This window comes from Lactuca serriola, chromosome 5 (genome assembly GCF_051521515.1).
Source record: "Lactuca serriola cultivar US96UC23 chromosome 5, Lser_US96UC23_V15, whole genome shotgun sequence".
NCBI lineage: Eukaryota > Viridiplantae > Streptophyta > Magnoliopsida > Asterales > Asteraceae > Lactuca > Lactuca serriola.
The window spans coordinates 291517482-291536381 of NC_136412.1; the positions used below are offsets into that span (position 1 = coordinate 291517482).

The window sequence follows — 18900 nt, forward strand, 5'->3', positions numbered from 1 at the left end:
CCAAAAAAATATAGCCTTGAGAGACTCCAACTACTAGATAACTATAACTGGAACCGAAAAAATTGACATCAAATAACTTCCTAAGCCGCCCAACACAGATTTTCTCAGAGTAAGGTGACCACCAAATGACAGGCGTTTTGTCTTCCACCCAGCCAAACGACTCCTAAAGCGCTCAATAACTTGAGACCAAGCGGAAACGCCAGCCATGTTCTGACCCAGAGGCACACCTAGGTGAATGAACGGAATAGAATCAACTCTACATCCCACATGATATGCAACATCCATAACCTAAGAAAACGAGACTCCCACACCAATCAATTTGCTTGTAAGCAAAATAATTTTCAGATCTGGAGTGAGAAAGAAGCAACGCATGATATGAACAATCCTGTTAGCATTCTCTAGATCCCAATCTGTCAGAAGCATCGCATCATCCGCATAATACACGAGAGATCTCCATACCACTAACACCGACTCCCCTGAACGCATTTGCCAACTGGGCCCTCACCAAGGCGACATGGAACCCATCCATAGCTAAAATAAATAAGAAAGAGGACAACGGATCTCCTTACCTAAGGCCTCTGAACATTTGGAGCTTAGCAGTAGGAGAACCATTGACCAAAACAAAAGCTCTATAAGACCACAACATCTCTAAAATCCATCCACACTAGATTGGACCAAAACCCATAATCTGCATCATCTCTAGCGGGTAATCCCAGGTCAGAGAGTCATAAGCCTTCTTAAAATCTACCTTGAAGATCATTAGGGATGTTTTGCAGCTTTGCTCCAAGCCACCATTTCATTCAACAGGAACGGGTCATCTAAAATTTATCTACCTTTAATAAGAGCAGACTGCTCCAGGTTGACCCCCGAATCAATAACCTCTGCCATCCTATTAGCTAAGAGTTGCCAATAGTTTTGCACTGACAACCAATTAAACTAATATGTCTAAAATCTAGAGGTGGCAAAAATTGACACGACACGAAACCTGACACGAAATAAATGGGTTTGAGTAAGATATTTCAACCCGTTTAAATAAACGAATTGACACGACACGACACGAAAATTAAACGGGTAAGGTTAGGGTTGAGAATTTCAACTCGAATATGACTCGAAAATGACCCGTTTATTTATATGCAAATTTTTTGAGTTATTTAAATAAACTAGAAAGATACAAAACCAAAACCATAAGTAAAAGAAAACCTTCGAATTGAGTCGTTTTGTAATGTTGAAATGACTTAACCGTCTAGATCAAGACTTAATTTCAGTTTTTCAATTCTCTCCCAAACTATCCAGTCTCATTCACCACTCTCACATCCTCACAACCTTTTCATCTGCCTCCCCAACTCCCACTCTTTTAATTTTGTCATCTGAACTTGCTATGACTTCATCTATTCTACCTCCAAACTATTAGTTTTTCCTCTCCGCCTACCCAACTCATACTCTTTTAATATGCTCAATCTTTTAACCTTTCATAACACGACATATTTCAAGGTATAGCCCTAACCTGAAACCCGACACGAACTCGACACGAAAATAAACGAGTTGACACGACACGACACGTTAATTAAATGGGTCGGGTTAGGATCAAGCACTTTCAACCCTTTTAGTGTTTCGACACGACACGACACAATTGTCACCTCTACTAAAATCTTTTAACATATTTCGGGTCTTTAACTTTTAGGATCACAGTAAAAAGGGATGAATTACATCCCTTAGGAATGGAGAAATGACAATGAAAATGAGAGGCCAACGCCTCGATGATATCAGACAAAAGATCTCAATATCTTTTGAAGAAACCAAAAGAAAAACCATATGGAATACTATTATACCAAGCTTAACAATTATAATCAGACACGTAGAATGTTATATAGTCATATGTAATTATGTAATTACATAAGTTTTTAAATAGTTATTGAATGATAGTGGTACCAATAAAACTTTAGTCAGATGTTAGCAAGATAAGTCGTCAAGTAAAGTAGGGAGGGGTTTGTCCTATTCTTAATGTAATTTCATGAGCTCGTATGATTGAATTTACATTTAGTGCATTCGTTGAATTTTGGACCTAATCATGCTACTAACTCTATTTAATCAACTTTTATTAATGTTAGTTATTAAAAGTATGACTTTGTTCATGGACTTTAATACTATAGTATACTATACCCAAGGCATGTTTAACAATTATAATAAAACATGTAGAGTATAAAGTGGAAAAACACTCGCAGTTGAATAGTATTCAAGTGACCTATTTGAAAAACAAAAATCCTTGAGGTTCATTTTGTCAATCATTAAAAATTAAGGGACTCTTGGTGTTATAATAACAAAAAAGTTTATTTTTCATCAGCTTTTGTTGACAGAACTGGGCCCACGTCAGATCCAACATACACTCTCTTCCCTCGACCTTCCTCCCTCAATTTTAGCGGTAATCACTCGCCGGAGATTCCTCCCCCCCTCCGATCACCGGCTTAATTTCTCATATACGGTGCTTCTTTCTTCGTATTTATAAATTGGTCGGCTTATTTAAGTTTATAACAAATATCTTGACTATTAGTTGAAAATTAGGGTTTAAAATTTGCTGCACAGTTCTGAGTTTACTCTGTGTAAAGCTATAAACGAACTAATCTGATCACATTCTTATCAATCTCTCTTCATACACACACATCCATATAAAAAATATGCCGGCGTGGAGGAGGAGAAAGGACGGCGGTTTCGGCAATTCCAATAGAGCAACAACTTCAGAGCAGCAACTTTCCCCTAAAATTGACGGTGAATTCGAAGATCAGAAGAGCGAGAAAGAGAAAACAACGAAGAACTCCAATAATAAAAGTATCAAATTTTTGAAAAAAGAGAGAAGTAAACGGTCTTGTATAAATAGTTGTTGTTGGTTGATCGGATTTATATGTTCAACTTGGTGGTTTTTGTTGTTCCTATACAATGCGATGCCGGCATCGTTCCCGCAGTACGTTACGCAGGCGATAACGGGGCCAACGCCGGATCCGCCGGGTGTAAAGTTGCATAAAGAAGGGATAACGGCGAAACATCCGGTTGTTTTTGTCCCCGGAATAGTCACCGGTGGACTTGAATTGTGGGAAGGTCACCGCTGTATGGATGGCTTGTTTAGGAAGCGGCTTTGGGGTGGCACATTTGGTGAAATATATAAAAGGTAATGTACTGAATTGTTGATATTTCTTTGATAATTTTCACTTTATTCTACGCAATTGGGGTTTCATCATTGCATTTAATGCATCTTCAAGCTCCAATCAAGTATCCCTCTTACCATAATCAAAGGTTTTTGGTGAATCGTGATTCTTTTTTTCACAAGCTTCATGTTACTTTCTATCATTTTCAGGCCATTATGCTGGGTCGAGCATATGTCACTGGATAATGAAACTGGGTTGGATCCTCCTGGTATTCGGGTCAGGCCCGTATCTGGACTTGTAGCAGCCGATTACTTCGCTGCAGGGTATTTTGTATGGGCAGTTTTGATCGCCAATTTGGCCAGAATAGGATACGAGGAGAAAAACATGTATATGGCTGCTTATGATTGGAGACTCTCATTTCAAAACACAGAGGTAACAATTTTTAAGCTTTAACCCATTTATGTGAAAACGGGATGAATTAAATCATTAATGATATGATAAACAAAACAGGTGCGAGATCAAACTCTAAGCAGGATGAAAAGCAATATAGAGCTCATGGTAGCAACAACCGGTGAAAAAGTGGTGGTGATTCCACATTCCATGGGTGCTTTGTACTTTTTGCATTTCATGAAATGGGTAGAAGCGCCACCTCCGATGGGTGGTGGTGGTGGGTCGGATTGGTGTGGTAAGCATATAAAAGCTGTGATGAATATAGGTGGACCATTTTTAGGGCTTCCAAAAATAGTCGCAGGACTCTTTTCTGCTGAAGCTAAAGACATTGCTGTAGCCAGGTAATTCTTTACATTACAAAAATACTGGCAAATCCAAAATCCAAAATCCAAATACCAAATATAAATTTATTGATACAGGGCTGTGGCACCTGGTGTTCTTGATTTGGATATATTTGGATTTCAAACTTTACAACATGCAATGAGAATGACACGAACATGGGATTCAACAATGTCATTAATACCAAAAGGTGGAGATGCGATATGGGGTACACTTGATTGGGCTCCTGAAGAAGACCATGGTTGTGTTGCTAAAAACTTGAAAAAGAATGATACACAAAAAACAAGTGGAAATGGTTTAAAGTCTTTGAATTATGGGAGAATAATATCTTTTGGGAAAGATGTTGCTCAATTACATTCATCAAAAATTGAGAGGGTGGATTTCATGGTAATCTTTTTGTCTTTTATACTGTTTCTTTTTTTATATTTATATTTTAATTTTTTTTTTGGATGTGTAGGGTGCTATTGAAGGTAGGAATTATGTAAACAGATCATGTGGGGATGTATGGAATGAATACCATGAAATGGGATTTGGAGGGATTAAAGCTGTTGCAGATTACAAGGTGTTTACTGTTGAATCTGTTTTGGAACTTTTGCAATTTGTGGCTCCAAGGATGATGAAGCGAGGTAGTGCTCATTATTCATATGGAATAGCTGATAATCTAGAGGATAAAGAATATCAACACTATAAGTATTGGTCAAATCCCTTAGAATCAAGGTTTGACTCTTTTTAGTATTTTACTATTTACTTCCATGTTGCAAGAAATAAAAATACATTGCCTATAATTTTTTCTTTCATATATACACACAGATTACCAAACGCTCCCGAAATGGAAATCTTTTCAATGTATGGAGTCGGTCTCCCAACCGAAAGATCCTATATTTACAAATTCAGTCCCTCATCTGAATGCTATATTCCTTTCCAAATTGACACGTCAGCAGAGGGCGGGACCCACCAGAGTTGTTTGCGGGGCGGGGTTTATTCGGTTGATGGAGATGAAACGGTACCCGTTTTAAGTGCCGGGTACATGTGTGCGAAAGGTTGGAGGGGGAAAACACGTTTTAATCCCTCAGGGATTAAAACGTATGTAAGGGAATATAACCATGCCCCTCCAGCAACACTGCTGGAGGGACGTGGGACCCAGAGTGGAAACCATGTGGATATAATGGGGAATTTTGCTTTAATTGAAGATATTATACGTGTAGCTAGTGGAGCTACGGGAAATGATTTGGGAGGTGATCGAGTTTACTCTGATATTTTTAGATGGTCTGAAAGGATTAAGGTGCGTCTGTAGATGATGATGTGGAAATGAGGTTTTTGTGTTTGTTGATGTGTGTTGTAATGTATTGTAGCTCTAAAGTTGGTTTAGATTGTAATTAGGTACAGTTTGAAGTGTTATTGTTAAAAAGGAATAGGTCAGTAGTTTTGATGTAGTTACATTTTTTTTGGTTATTTTATGAATTAGTTATGGATACCTTAGTGTGATGTAGGAGTTTTAAACCAAATTTATAGGTTAAGCATTTAATGTGACAACTATATCATTTATGTTTTACTTAATTGGAAATAGATTGACCGTAAAAAAAAAGTAATTCCACAAAAGTCATGAAAATTTAATTTTGACCCTATGTTATTTTTTTGTCTCAAATTGGATATTGTATTTTTTTCTTTTGTTATAATTCTAACCAATTGACCATTCAATCAAGTTGTATGTTGATGTATCGTAATGACGTATCGCTATCGTGACATGCTGACGTATCAAAATAAAAAAAAAAAATTGCACATCATTTAACATTAAGTTTTAATTTTATTTTTCAATTTTGACATTCAATTTTTTGTTCCAAATTGAACATCATTTTTTCAATTTTGTTTAATGATGACTATTTTGCATTTGAAACCGTATAATTATTTTTTTTTATATTTGAAACCGTATAAATATATTTTTTTCATTTAACAACCATATATTTTTTTGTATAAATTCAAGGTTTTTTACATTCAAACCATAATATTATCTATAAATATGTATTAGTTATATTATAAGCATACTCTTCATTAAACACGCCACTTTAAAATGAGTTTAAAGGTGTGGAGTGTGAATTCACATAAGCTCATGTGATCTCAATCTCGGGAATTTTTTGTTTTTACAGATAAACTTGTTTTTTCACTTAATATTACTATGCAAAAATCTATTCTTAAAGAACATCAAACAAAACAAGGTATTCTATGTTTCTGAATTTTAGATTTTGCATGAAATCCAAATTAAGTTTTCTTGATTTATCCTAAATACGGTTTCGTGCTACTCCGTCATCATGTCATGTCAGCGCCATATAACCAAATAGTGCATAAAAATATTGGTTATAATTAGAGATGCACACAAAAACCGGTTTCACTATTCAAAACCGGATCCAATCCGAAACCGGATCGGGTCAAAACCGGTTTTGACCAAACCGGATTGGATCGGATTTAAAACCGGATTTTCAATCGGATCCTAATCCTATATTCCAAATCGGATTTGATACCGGAACGTAAATCAGATTCGCTAAAAACCGGATCCAAATCCGCCCCAAAATCCGATTAAAACCCACTAAAATCGGTTTAAACCGGTTTCAAATCGGATTCGGATTTTGGTTGGAATCGGATCGGATTTTGACCGGATCGGATTTTTGATGACGTAAGCGAAACCGGATCGGATTCGGATCCGGATCGGATTCGGGTTTTGTGCATCTCTATTTATAATATAATTAATACATATTTATATTTAACATTATGGTTTGAATGTATAAAACTTTATATCTTTATTAAAAAAATATGGTTTTTAAATGAAAAAAAATATTTATACGGTTTCAAATATATAAAAAAAATAAATAAATAAAACAAAACAAAAAAAAAAAACATTATATGGTTTCAAATGGAACAAAAAAATAATGTCCGGATTGGAACAAAAGAAATGGAGTGTCACGTCATTAAAATTCAACAAAGTTGGCTTAAATGATGTTCCATTTGGAACAAAAATTTAGGAGTAAATTACACAAATGGTCCCTATGGTTTGGGCTAATTTGCGCGTTTGGTCCCTTACTTATTTTTTTAACTCGGGAGGTCCCTACGAGTTGCTTTTGTTACACTCTTGGTCCCTACAGTTTGTTTTTGTTACGCGCTTGGTCCCTGTCTTACCTAAAAAGACTATTATTTAAATAGGGAAAATTGATGGAGTAGGTAAGGTAATGTGAGGGGGATGGGGTTGGGGGTGTGTTTATTTAAATAAATTAAAAAATCAAAGGTAAAATAGTCTTTTTAGTTAAGACAGGGACCAAGCGCGTAACAAAAACAAACAGTAGAGCCCTTCCGAGTTAAAAAAATAACTTAGGGACCAAACATGCAAATTACACTAAACCATAGGGTCCATTCATGTAATATACTCAAAAATTTAGTGTCAAAATTGGAAAAAAAAACTTAGTGTCAAAATTGAAAAAATGAAACTTTAGTGTCTTTTATGACATTTTTTTTTTAATTTTGACACGTCAGCATGCAATCGGGTTGATCAGTCAAATTGTTAGAATAATAACAAATTGAAAAACACAGTTTCCAATTTGAGACAAAAAAAAAATAACACAATGTTAAAATTGAATTTTCGATTAAACTTATTGGCTTTTGTAGAATTTACCCTAAAAATGATGTGGAAAATTTTGATTTTACAATGGGAAAATGTCATATAAGCTTCCAGCACGTCGAGTTTATGCCATAAACTCGACGAGTTAGCCCCAAAAAATGAAATTCATTTCCATAATTGACCTTCTAGATTTCAGATGTTACATCCCTTGTCTAATAACTCCTGCAGCTGTGTAAACAATTCCTACATCTCTGGACGTGCTAACCAATAATGTGCTTTGGCTATCAGAGCCACACCTAGAACCAAGTCAATGCGAAACTCCATCTGCTTCTCCCTTGGTGAAGCCTATAACAAGAAGAAACTATTGAAAAAAGTAATACATAATATTGCAAAAGACACTAAGAAAGACTTACATTTGGATAACAACGATAGAGATTAGTGACCATAGCCATAACAAACCAGTAATATTACTATAAATAGCAGTGTCCTTTTGGGTTACATGCAAGAGCAAAATAAAGCAGATCTGGAAAAATATTTATATTAAGGACTTGTTTTGTTAATTAATTAATAGTTTAATTAATTAATAGAAAACAAATGAATTTATAATATTCCAGAATGATTTGAAAAGTCAAGATAATTACAAATATATTTGGTAATTATCTTTAGAGTTTCAAATCACCTCCCTATATAAAGAGGGGTCAAAATCTGGTTTGGGATGAAAAGAAAAATACCATTCCACCTCCAAAGTTTGGAACCCTAAGTAAAAACCCTAGAATCGCTGAATCTCAATTCCCACGACGTGGTCACTTGTTTTCCTCAACGTGGTCAGTCGCATATTCGTTTATTTGAGTCTTTTTGTTTCTGTTGTTTGAGGAAGTTTCAGATCCGTGAAGGTTTTGCGTCTTGGGTGCGATCACAGGAGAAGAACTCTACGTTGGGTTCTCAAGTTTGATCAACTGGATAGACCAAATAAATCCAAGAAGAACACGAATGTATGATTACTTGTTTTATGTTTATCAAAGTTGCACAGATCTGTTTGAGTTATATCTTCTAGTTTCGAATCTATAGATGAGAAAAAGTTGTTGCTTCCACTGTTACGATTTGGTCTTTGTCTAGGCTTGAAACCCATCAATGGTATCAGAGTGTAGGTTAACTCAAGTATATTTCACTTAAAATTTGTCTTGATCGTATGTTAAGGTTTGTATGTGTAGGCTTTTTATGTTTAAATTATTTTAAATTGTATAGATATTTCCTTGTTAAAATCGGATATGTTTATGCTTGAAAAACGAATTTCGGGTTGTTCTGCCTCTTCGTCACGTCCTGGCTGGTCCGCCACCACATCGTGGTTTCTGTGGATGTTGAATCTGGATCGCGACTGCCTCGTTTCCATGTCATGGTCCCTACCTGGACACGTTGAGGCGTGCCACTAAAAACATAAGTTAATATTTTTTTTAATAGTCTCGTTTTCCAAATGTCCCACGTTGTGGAACCTGATGTTCCAGAATTATAAAAGTTATTCCTTGTTTTCGGTTGCTTAATTCCCTTTTCGATTTTAAAACACATACAAACTAGCATTTATACTAAAAGATAAAGTAAACTTGATTCAATTATAAGATTAATTAAAAGACAAAAGATTAGGACTTTAATAATTTAATTGTTGAATTACATCTCTTGTTTAGTGAATAGAATTAAAAGACATATAAATTCCAAATGTGTATATATAGTAAAATTGTATTTATATGTATCACACAAATACAAACATTGCGTCCTTGCGTGTTTCTTAATGTGAATTGTTAGTCTTACCACGATTAGGCTCACCTACTCTATTGCTACACGGAAGGTTTAAGGTAGGTCTCTTTGATTCCTAATGAGGTTGGCTTTAAGTGACATTTAGTGCTCACCACCTTCATCGCCTTCTTGCGTTTGAAGTAGAGTTACCGAAAGGGTTTAATAGAACAGTTGTGCAAAGTTAAAAATATTAACTTAATAAGTAGTAAAACAAAATGTCGTTTTATAAAAATGTGAATCTTATACTTCCCATTGAAATTACGCCTTATGGTATATTCATTTTGACATAAGCGTGTGTGGTTTCCGGAAAGGATATAGTCAAAGAAAGGTATATGGTGATCATTATTCTCAAGCGTTACATGAGCTGAATCTCATTGTAACTTTGCATGGTTGGCTCACCATTTTGATTCATGATCCTCGGCTAATCCAGTCATGATTGCTAAATAAGAATTATAAGAGATTAACATGCTATTGATATAAGTCAATAAATCTTGTTTTCTAGGAATCTCGTAGAGATTGAGATCGACAATAGTTTGTCCACCTAAATAACTTCATTGTGTAATTTTTGGCTAATCCACTTTACATTGTGAAGCCAAATATAGATCCGGGCGTTTGGAATAACAATTTGATATTGAGTAATTAATATTAAAAGGATTTCTTGATCAAACTAATTGTGTTTCTTTTCTTAAATATATGGCTCCTAGTTCGAGTGTCGATCTCCTTTCTACACCAACCACTTCATCAAACTTCTTACTACTCCAACTCCTATCGTGAGATAAGCTCACTGGTCCAAATTTCCTTGATTGGATTCGTAACCTGAGGATCACTATGAGGTACGAGAAAAAGGAGTATGTTTTGGACGATCATCTGGATGAGGAGCTTACTAATGATGCAATTGAAGAAGATGCTTCTAAACATAAAGAGCATCGTTATCACTCTGTTGAGGTCTCGTGTCTTATGTTGGCAACCATGCCTCCATAACTCCAAAAGAGTTGCGAGAATATTAGGGCGTACGAAATGAACAATCAACTTAAAGATATGTTTAAAAATCAAGCTCTGTAACACCCATAAATTTTTCATGATCTGTTCCTTTGTCACATGTTTCATGAACTCCAAATGGTCCATTAAGTTCCAAGTTCTCCATTGAAATCAAATGCTCCATGAGAATGCTACAAATTCTTAAGTCATATTTAACAGAAAGCAATGGAAGAGTTTAAGAATTTTAACAGTCAAGCTTACAAGCAACTTAATAACCCCCCCCCCTCCCCCTTGAGCATCAGGAAAGGAGTTACTTCTTAGGCATGTTATCCATTTGTTTAAAATTATTTGATATTTAGGTCATCTACATGCGAGTGACATTTTAACCAAGTAAAGTGTAACAGGAAGAGCTAAGTATGACATTCTGTTGAACAACATATATCAAGGGTTTAATGCACAACTTATTGATGGTAGAGATATGCCAATCATATATGCTATGGAGTTTATTTGAGATTACCTAAAGCTGAAGATCTGGAATGTTCAGTAGGTTATTGATAATCCAATGGAAACCTCACTTCTTGTCAACCTTATTGGGTTGTCTGCTCATCCCCTAAAGGACGTTTGTGAGACTAAAATGAAAAAAAGTAACATTTATATATGGGAAGACCGAGAAAATTAAAAGAAAAGGTAATGGTTGTATATGAAATTATATAGGGGGTGTGCGATAGTTGCATGGTTTTAATAATGGAACGGTGGTATTATATGGGGTTAGGGATTTATAGGGAGACCGATAGACTACAATGAAAATGGTAATGATTATATGTGGGAAGACCGAAAGGCTTAAAATAAAAGGGTAATGGTTATATATGGGAATACCGATATACTAAAACGAAAAGGGTAATGATTGTATATGGGTAATGGTTTCTACGTAGGAAGACACAAAGACCTTGATTTAACTTAAGGGAAGACAGATAAACTAAAATGAAAATGGTAATGGTTATATGTAGGAAGACCGATAGACTTAAAAGAAACTTGTAATAGTTATATGTAGGAAGACCAAAAGACTAGAATGAAAAGGTTAATGATTATAAAAGGGAAGACTAGGAATAAAAAGGGTGATGGTTATATATGATAATACTAAGAGACTTAAAAGAAAAGGGTAATGTTTGTGTGTGAGATTAGAAGAGGAGGTGTGATTGTGATGTAGTTTTAATAATCAAACAATGATATTGTATGGGGTTAATGAATTATTATAGGGTTCTTTTTTTTTTACATGGAATAAATTACGAGTGTAACACTTAGTTTCGAGATGTTTCTTATTTCAGGCTTTTGGGATTGTAATTTGATCATGCAAGGGTTTTGGGCTTCAAAGGAATAAATTTTAGAACCTATTGGATGTTGATGATGTTGGATAGGTGAGCTAAGCATTGAATTGTTCTTTGGATCTAAAGGGTAAATGGGAAAGGTGATATTTCAGACTCTTTGCATGAATTAACAAATTTAGTTTGGTATATTTTAAGTCACAAATAATCAGATAGCATTATGGGGCTTTCCAATACCTTTGCATGGATATAAAGATCACCGAAATCGAATTTGAAATGAAGAAGTTATGGCTTTTTAAAGTTGGATTCGTGAAGTTATATCCTATACAAAGCATAAGAAGCCCCCTACACTGAGTGTAGGAGGAAGTGTTGATCGGAGTTTTAATGACCTACGTTGAGCGTAGCCACAAAAGATCAAAACCCTAAATCTACGGTTGTAAGCCCTATTTAAAGGCTCTATCTCCTTGAGATCATCCCCATGCTCAACCTCCACCCTACTAAAACTTTCCTTTGAAATCCTAGCAACAAATTGTGAGTTTTGGAGTTTTTAGAGAGTTTTATGTGCTCTTTGAAGGAAAAGGGTGTTTGTAGAACCAAGCGTAAAGCTTCAAGGTGCATAGATCTGGGATTTTCAAGCCAATATCAATCTCTTGAAGGTATAAGGCTTTCATCTTGATGCCTGTCCAAGTTAGATCTAGTATGGTTGTGAGCTTTATGATTTTTGTAACGTCTCAAAAATTACTAAGTAAAAATTTCATTTAAAAAAAACAGAAACATCATTCATTCATTTCAAAACCCATCAAAATGTGATAATGTATAAAATAGTTATCAGAGTACAAATCATGTCATAAAATGCGGAATTTTGGTGGATGTGGTGCGATTATGTCAGGCCTTTCTCTTTCGAACTGGAAGTACCTGAAACCATAAACATAAAATTGTAAGCATAAAGCTTAGTAAGTTCCCCCAAAATACCCCATACCATACATACATAATAGTTTAAAACTAAAATGGGCCTATTTTACCCCCCTTATGTCTCTTTCAACCAGTACTGGGTCTATTCACCTCCTTCGATCTCTTTCAACCGGTACTAGGTTTATTTTACCCCCTTCGGTCTCTTTCAATCGGTACTGAGTCTATTTCACCCCTACAACTAAGCATACAATCATATCAGCAAGAGTCACGAAGACAACAAACACATACATGCATAATAGTAAGTGTCACAAAGATCACTATCATACTACAAACATAATACAATGGGCCGACATTGGTTCCTTCGACCCACGAGTATGGTGAAGAGACTCACTTATTAAACAATGATTAACTACAACTGCTACTATTGTTGTGAACACAGATGCTACCAACTACCTATACATCCATATAAAGTACACCCTTAGCTTTTCTTCCAAGACTAGGGGTTTGACCAAAAGTTAATGCAAGTCAATAGTTAAAGTTGACCCTCCACGTCGTGGCCATCCTTGGCCACGTTGTGGCCTTCAAACGACAAGACGGATGCATTTTCCCTAGTTGTCACGCGGTGGGAGTAGGGTTCAAAATGTCTTAATGGATTACATCGAATCCTCCAATACCAAAGGTTCCAAAGTCCATATCTGATCATTTATAATGTCCAAATGGATAATGTTTCCACCTTTATCCATTGAGACCCACCAAGAGGTATAGATCTTAAGTCTAAGGTCTAAAAGGCTAAAAATGGCAAGAACTCCACCATTAAGCACTTAATCTCGAAAGTCCTTAGTTCAACTTTTCCAGAATGCTTCTAGGACTCCTAATGGTCCATAAAATTCCAAACTTTATGGACACGCATGACCCATGCATGTCCTTCTTCAAACTAGGTCAAAAGGGAACAAAATGACCCAAAATCCATGCATGGTTCCCATCCTACTACAAAAGTCCAGATCCATAAGATATGACATTCAAGGGACATAGAGAAACCATAAAGTTGCAAAATTTGTCTCTTAATATTACTCAAACCACTCCAAAAAGGACCAATCATGCTCCAAAACCTAGATCTATGAAGAAGAACACAAAAGGTTGAAACTTGAGGACTTACAAGGAGTCCATAAGATGCACCCCAAATGAGGAAAGGATCACTCGTTGAACCAAGCACTAAATCTTCTTCTTCTTCTTCTTCCTTCAAAACCACCACAAGATCACTAAAATGAGCACAAGAGCACCAATGAGGATTAAGGTTAGGGTTTATGGGTTTGAGAGTGATGGAGGCTGAATATGGGCAACCATAGCCTCCCCATTTTCCTTTAAATACCCGAAAATTAGGGTTATCACAACATAGGATTGACATGTTGTGGCCAATAGATGCCACGTCGTGATGATCATTAAATGATCCGCGAATCTTCCAACATTGCCACATCGTGGGATGCCTTCACCACGACGTGGTTACTTCCAAGGTTCAAATGCAAATTAGAATTAAATACCTCCAAGAATCCGGATGTTACCATTTTGTACCCATAATCTTGGTTCTTGTGAGTATGAGTTACTCCAGACCACTTGAATCTCTTCTTATGATATTTTTTAAGGTAATAGAATAAAAAAAATGAGAGCTTGGGCACTCTCATCTATCCATGCATGGGTTTTTGAGAAAAAGTTAATTTTATAGACTTAGGGTTTGTGTTTATGCTCATTATAGCCATGTAAATGGATAAAGTCTGAGACTTTATCCATTAAGACATTCATTTAGATTAGATATGGAAGTTTGAGATTTTGGCTTTCTGTATTAAGAGCTTGATAGATTTTTTAGGCAACATGGGTTCTACGTTAAGCGTAGCCTTTTGTACGCTAAGTGTAGCTCTACGCTGAGCGTAGATTAGTATGCTACGCTGAGCGTAAGTCCACTAAGGGTTGACCGTTTACTTTTTGACCGATTTGGCTGTTGGACAACCATGTTGGGACTTAGTCTTGGAATGTGCAAAATGTCCTTTTGCCCAAAAGAGGTTTAATGGTGAACATAGACCCTTTGAGAGTTAGTTATTACCTTAATTGTTAATTAGGGTTTTATTATGTATATGTTTAGTGTGATGAGACTCGGGTATCATCAGCTCGAGTGTGAGTGTTATATTGTCTTCAGATTGAGGTGCGTCTTCTCACTATACTATATAAGATGCTAGTTGTCTTTGTGATAGTTGCATGGAAGGCCATGATTGTAGCCCATGGAAATTATATGAAAGACCATGGGGGTAGCCCATGACGCTTGGATGTAAGACTATGGGGGTAGCCCATGACATTTCAGAAAAAGACCATATAGGTAGCCCATGACAAATGTATGTATGGTATATGGTATTTTGGGGAGCTTACTTAACTTTGTGATTACAATTTATATTTATAATGTTTTCAGATACTTTTGGGTCCAAAGAGAAGGGTCAAACTTGATCGCACTAGATTCCTTGAAGATTTATTTTGTATTAACTGTTTTTTATTTTACTTTGATGTTTTGAGAATACCATTACCCTGATTGTTTTTTGGAACAAATAAATGAATGTTTTCATTGATTTAAAATGAAATTTTTAGTCAAGACGTTACAACGAAAGTCATAAGAGAGATATTATTATGGTGTAGGCTTGATCACATGGTCTTTTATTAAAGTATGATATTGTGTTCGGGAGTTCGAGTGATAGGTAGGTGAGAGTCAGATAAATTAGGTGACGATATTACATGCATTGTTTCAAATAAAGAAATGGGCCCACGACTTCCGTAATGAACAATATTTGCATGAGATTGTGATACACATGGGTATAAATGGACGAGTTCCAATAATTCTCATATTTTGCTTCCATAACCCCACGCAATACCATCTCCCCAGTATTAAAAGCCACACCACTATCACACTGCCTCATATAATCCATGATCTTTAGTCTTTACCATCTCAAAATAAAAACGTTGTCACATATCAAACATCCTACAAACCATTTTTTGTGTCTATATAGCCGTATAATGATACCATGCTAGGGAAAAACGATTTTTGAACTCATTGCTTATTTGGGAAAATTATAGGTTCTATAAAAAAAACCTATAAATTTGACAATTTTTATTTTTATTTATTTAGTTATCAGGCAAAAAATTTAAATTTGTATTTTTGTTAAATTAGTAAAATTAAAGTATTTTTAAACTTTTGTTTTGATTGTCTAAAAGTAACGTATATATTTATTTGAATATCCGATATCCGATATAGTTAATATACTTATGATTTATAAAACCAAATATAAATTTGAATAAAATATAAACCAAAACACAAATAATAATAGAAATGACATGGATATACAATTTACAATTAACTGAAATGTAATAAAACTAAATACATATAATACAATAAATGTACTATTTTACTAAAAATACAGACACCATAAAAAATTATACCTGTGAATTCCTACTTTCATCCTTCATTCTTCACTAATTTTACTTTTTAGTTTAAAAAAAAAAAAAAAAAAAAAAAAAAAAAAAACTAAAAACCATAAAAAAAAATGATAAAAACGTCACGCACCCTATATTGAGTATTCATCTTTGTTTTTCTGTTGCCCCAGCCCCATTATATGCATGCTTCTTCGTGATTACTACCTCCATACCTGCCAACTCCAAGCTATATGAATTTTATTAATTTAAAAATGCATTTAATCTAGAAATGTGCTTATACATTATAAATAAGTTGATATAAAAAAATAGACAACAAAATTAAATCATTATTCTAATAAATGAATAGTTTTAATCTCCTTTTGTCAAGTGTCACTCTAATACAACTCATTTTTAATATTATGGACAATTCATTTCAAATAATTTTGATTAATAATTATAAATCTTTTATTATGAAAGTTTAATTAATTTTATAACTCGTGGTTTCTAAGGGTTATACACTAGTATATGTATATATAAAAACTAAGATAAAATATTGAACAATCACAATAGATCTTTAAATAGACAAATGACTATTTTTTTAATATAATGTTAGTATATAATACTTTTTGGAGGTTACATCTTGCAAAGCACAATCACGTCTAAATCTTAATAACCATAATATCTTCTCTGGATTAATGAAATATCGATAGAATATTATTTATTAAAAATCAAGTATTATTTATTAAAAATCAAGTTGATTAAAGTACACTTTGAAAACCAAAATCAAACACTGGCAACCAAAATCAAGTAACTAAGAGTAGCAACTTCTTAACTACGTGTTAGAGCTTGCAAACAAAGCACATCCTGTTTCTCATTTGGTTTAAAATTGGTAAACAATTAGTCATTAATTTTCAATCATATACAGACTTGCTTACCACACAATTAATGTTGGTATATTTTAGAGGGATGCAATAAAAATATAGAAAGGTCATAGTCACATACAAAACACATAGTTATTTATCCTTGAAGCATTTAAGAGTTCTTGATGCTATGCCACATCCTTGTCCTTGTTCTTATCGAATAATAACACACTTTGATATGTGTCCTAAAATTGAAACTTGATTAAAAATATAATATTGATTTCAGATGCAACGAATAATCAAGATATATACCCTGTTGTCACTTTGATGCTTCAGGAGGATGGACCAAAAAGGTGAATTTTAGAGATGCAAAAAATTGAAACCAAACCAAAAAAACAAACCAAAAATTCAAACCATTTTGAAAATCCAACGGTTTTGGTTTTTCAAAAAAAAAAAAAATAATTTTTAGGTTAGGTTTGATTTTCCAATAAATAATGGCAACTTACTTAAGTTTGTTACTTATAATAGCAGCATACTTTAGTTTTTTTTTACCTACAATAGCAAAGATGAAAAGCAAACTCCATAATTATGTAAAACATATCAGATCTAGTACCATTACTTTCAATGTTAATGTTGCCAGAACAACATCAAAAAAAAAAAAAAAAAAAATTAATGAAAAACTGAAAAGGTAATATACCATAGTTTTGTTGTACTATGGTTTCTAAGGGATGCCGAACTCATGTACTATGTAAGCATATGATAACTTCATGAAGGCCATTTCTCTAATATGAATGGTATTTCTATGTTAAAAGCAATTTTAGAAAACAAAAGAGCAAATGTAAAAACTTATTCATCCACTTAATGCAGTCTTGAAACACATTTGCATACATTACTTTCTACATCCCATAATTATAAAATACATCTGTCATTAAAGAGAAAGTTTGAGGCATAACTTCTTGAAACACCAATTCTTTCAGTTATGTTGTAGAAGTTTCTAGCTTCTATTGAAGAAACAACTTCCATATTGATCCGAATTTTTCAAAGAATGTTTCAATTCTACTAGTTAGGTAGTTTTTCTAACCAAAAACATTGTTAGACAACAATGTAATGATATAAACCTGAATTAAGCAACATGCTTGAAACCAAACCCAACTTCCATTGTTAAATAGTAACATTCGACAATTTGAACCTCCAACCACTTTGTTCATCACTTGATTTATTGCAGGTTTAGGTTTACGAATCTAAAGAACGAAACGATTTGATCAGAATGACATGATTAGGCCATCTAAAACAGAACCAATCCCCAACTCTTACAATTGTAGCAACACATACCTAAAATTTAAAAAATTTGATAAAAAAGATAATCATAAGTGAACTAACATCAGTTGCGAAAAAAAAATTACCTACATCAATCATTTAAGTAAATGATCAAACATTTAGTTGGCAAATGAAAATCTAAGAGTAATTGCAAAAGGTAAGAAATTGATGAAATCGAAGGACGATGATGCCATTAAGTTCAATACTAACAAAAAAAAACCTAAATAAGAAAGAGAACAAAAAAACAGACGAACCTGAAACGACTATATGGAATGGTTGTATTTTTTAATGAGATTTTTTAATATTATTTTAGCATTTTAGTGAATAACTAAGATTTATCTTTTATGTAATAGTTGTATTTTTTAATGAGATTTTTTAATATGTGTTCCAATGACACATATAAAAAGTATTAACTATAGAAAATATTATTATAATTAAATATGAAATATATTTTTTATAGTAAAAAAAATTAATTAAAAATATAAAATACATTAATTATAAAAAATATTTTCTATAATTAATATAATTTATATTTAATTATGATAAGAATCTTTATAATTAATAATTTTCTTATATGTATACGCAAATGTTAGATTTATTTATTTATTTTTATTTTATTTTATTTATTTATTTATTTTAAATTGTATAGGCAAATGTTAGATTTATTTATTTATTTACTTTTATTTTTATTTTATTTATTTATTTATTTTAAATTAATCACGAATATGAATGGAGCAAATAGCAAA

The 18900-nt window shown here is 33.7% G+C and overlaps 1 protein-coding gene across 1 annotated transcript; it reads left to right on the top strand.

Annotated features, from left to right (window-relative positions):
• The first annotated feature begins 2372 nt into the window (after positions 1 to 2372).
• Positions 2373 to 5400, top strand: LOC145054636 (phospholipid:diacylglycerol acyltransferase 1-like). The gene is made up of 6 exons (XM_079002865.1): positions 2373 to 3160; positions 3347 to 3569; positions 3648 to 3928; positions 4007 to 4313; positions 4384 to 4643; positions 4737 to 5400. Exons 1-6 carry the CDS (start codon positions 2673 to 2675, stop codon positions 5218 to 5220), a joined length of 2043 nt encoding a protein of 680 aa, XP_078858991.1. The 5' UTR covers positions 2373 to 2672; the 3' UTR covers positions 5221 to 5400.
• Positions 5401 to 18900: the final 13500 nt, after the last annotated feature.

What these genes read in the sequence shown, in the direction of transcription:
- LOC145054636 (XM_079002865.1), top strand. Translation starts at nt 2,673, where the DNA reads ATGCCGGCGTGGAGGAGGAGAAAGGACGGCGGTTTCGGCAATTCCAAT. An exon ending in TTTGGTGAAATATATAAAAG is followed by an intron (nt 3,161 to 3,346) that starts GTAATGTACTGA and finishes TATCATTTTCAG; the next exon opens with GCCATTATGCTGGGTCGAGC. An exon ending in TCAAATCCCTTAGAATCAAG is followed by an intron (nt 4,644 to 4,736) that starts GTTTGACTCTTT and finishes ATATACACACAG; the next exon opens with ATTACCAAACGCTCCCGAAA.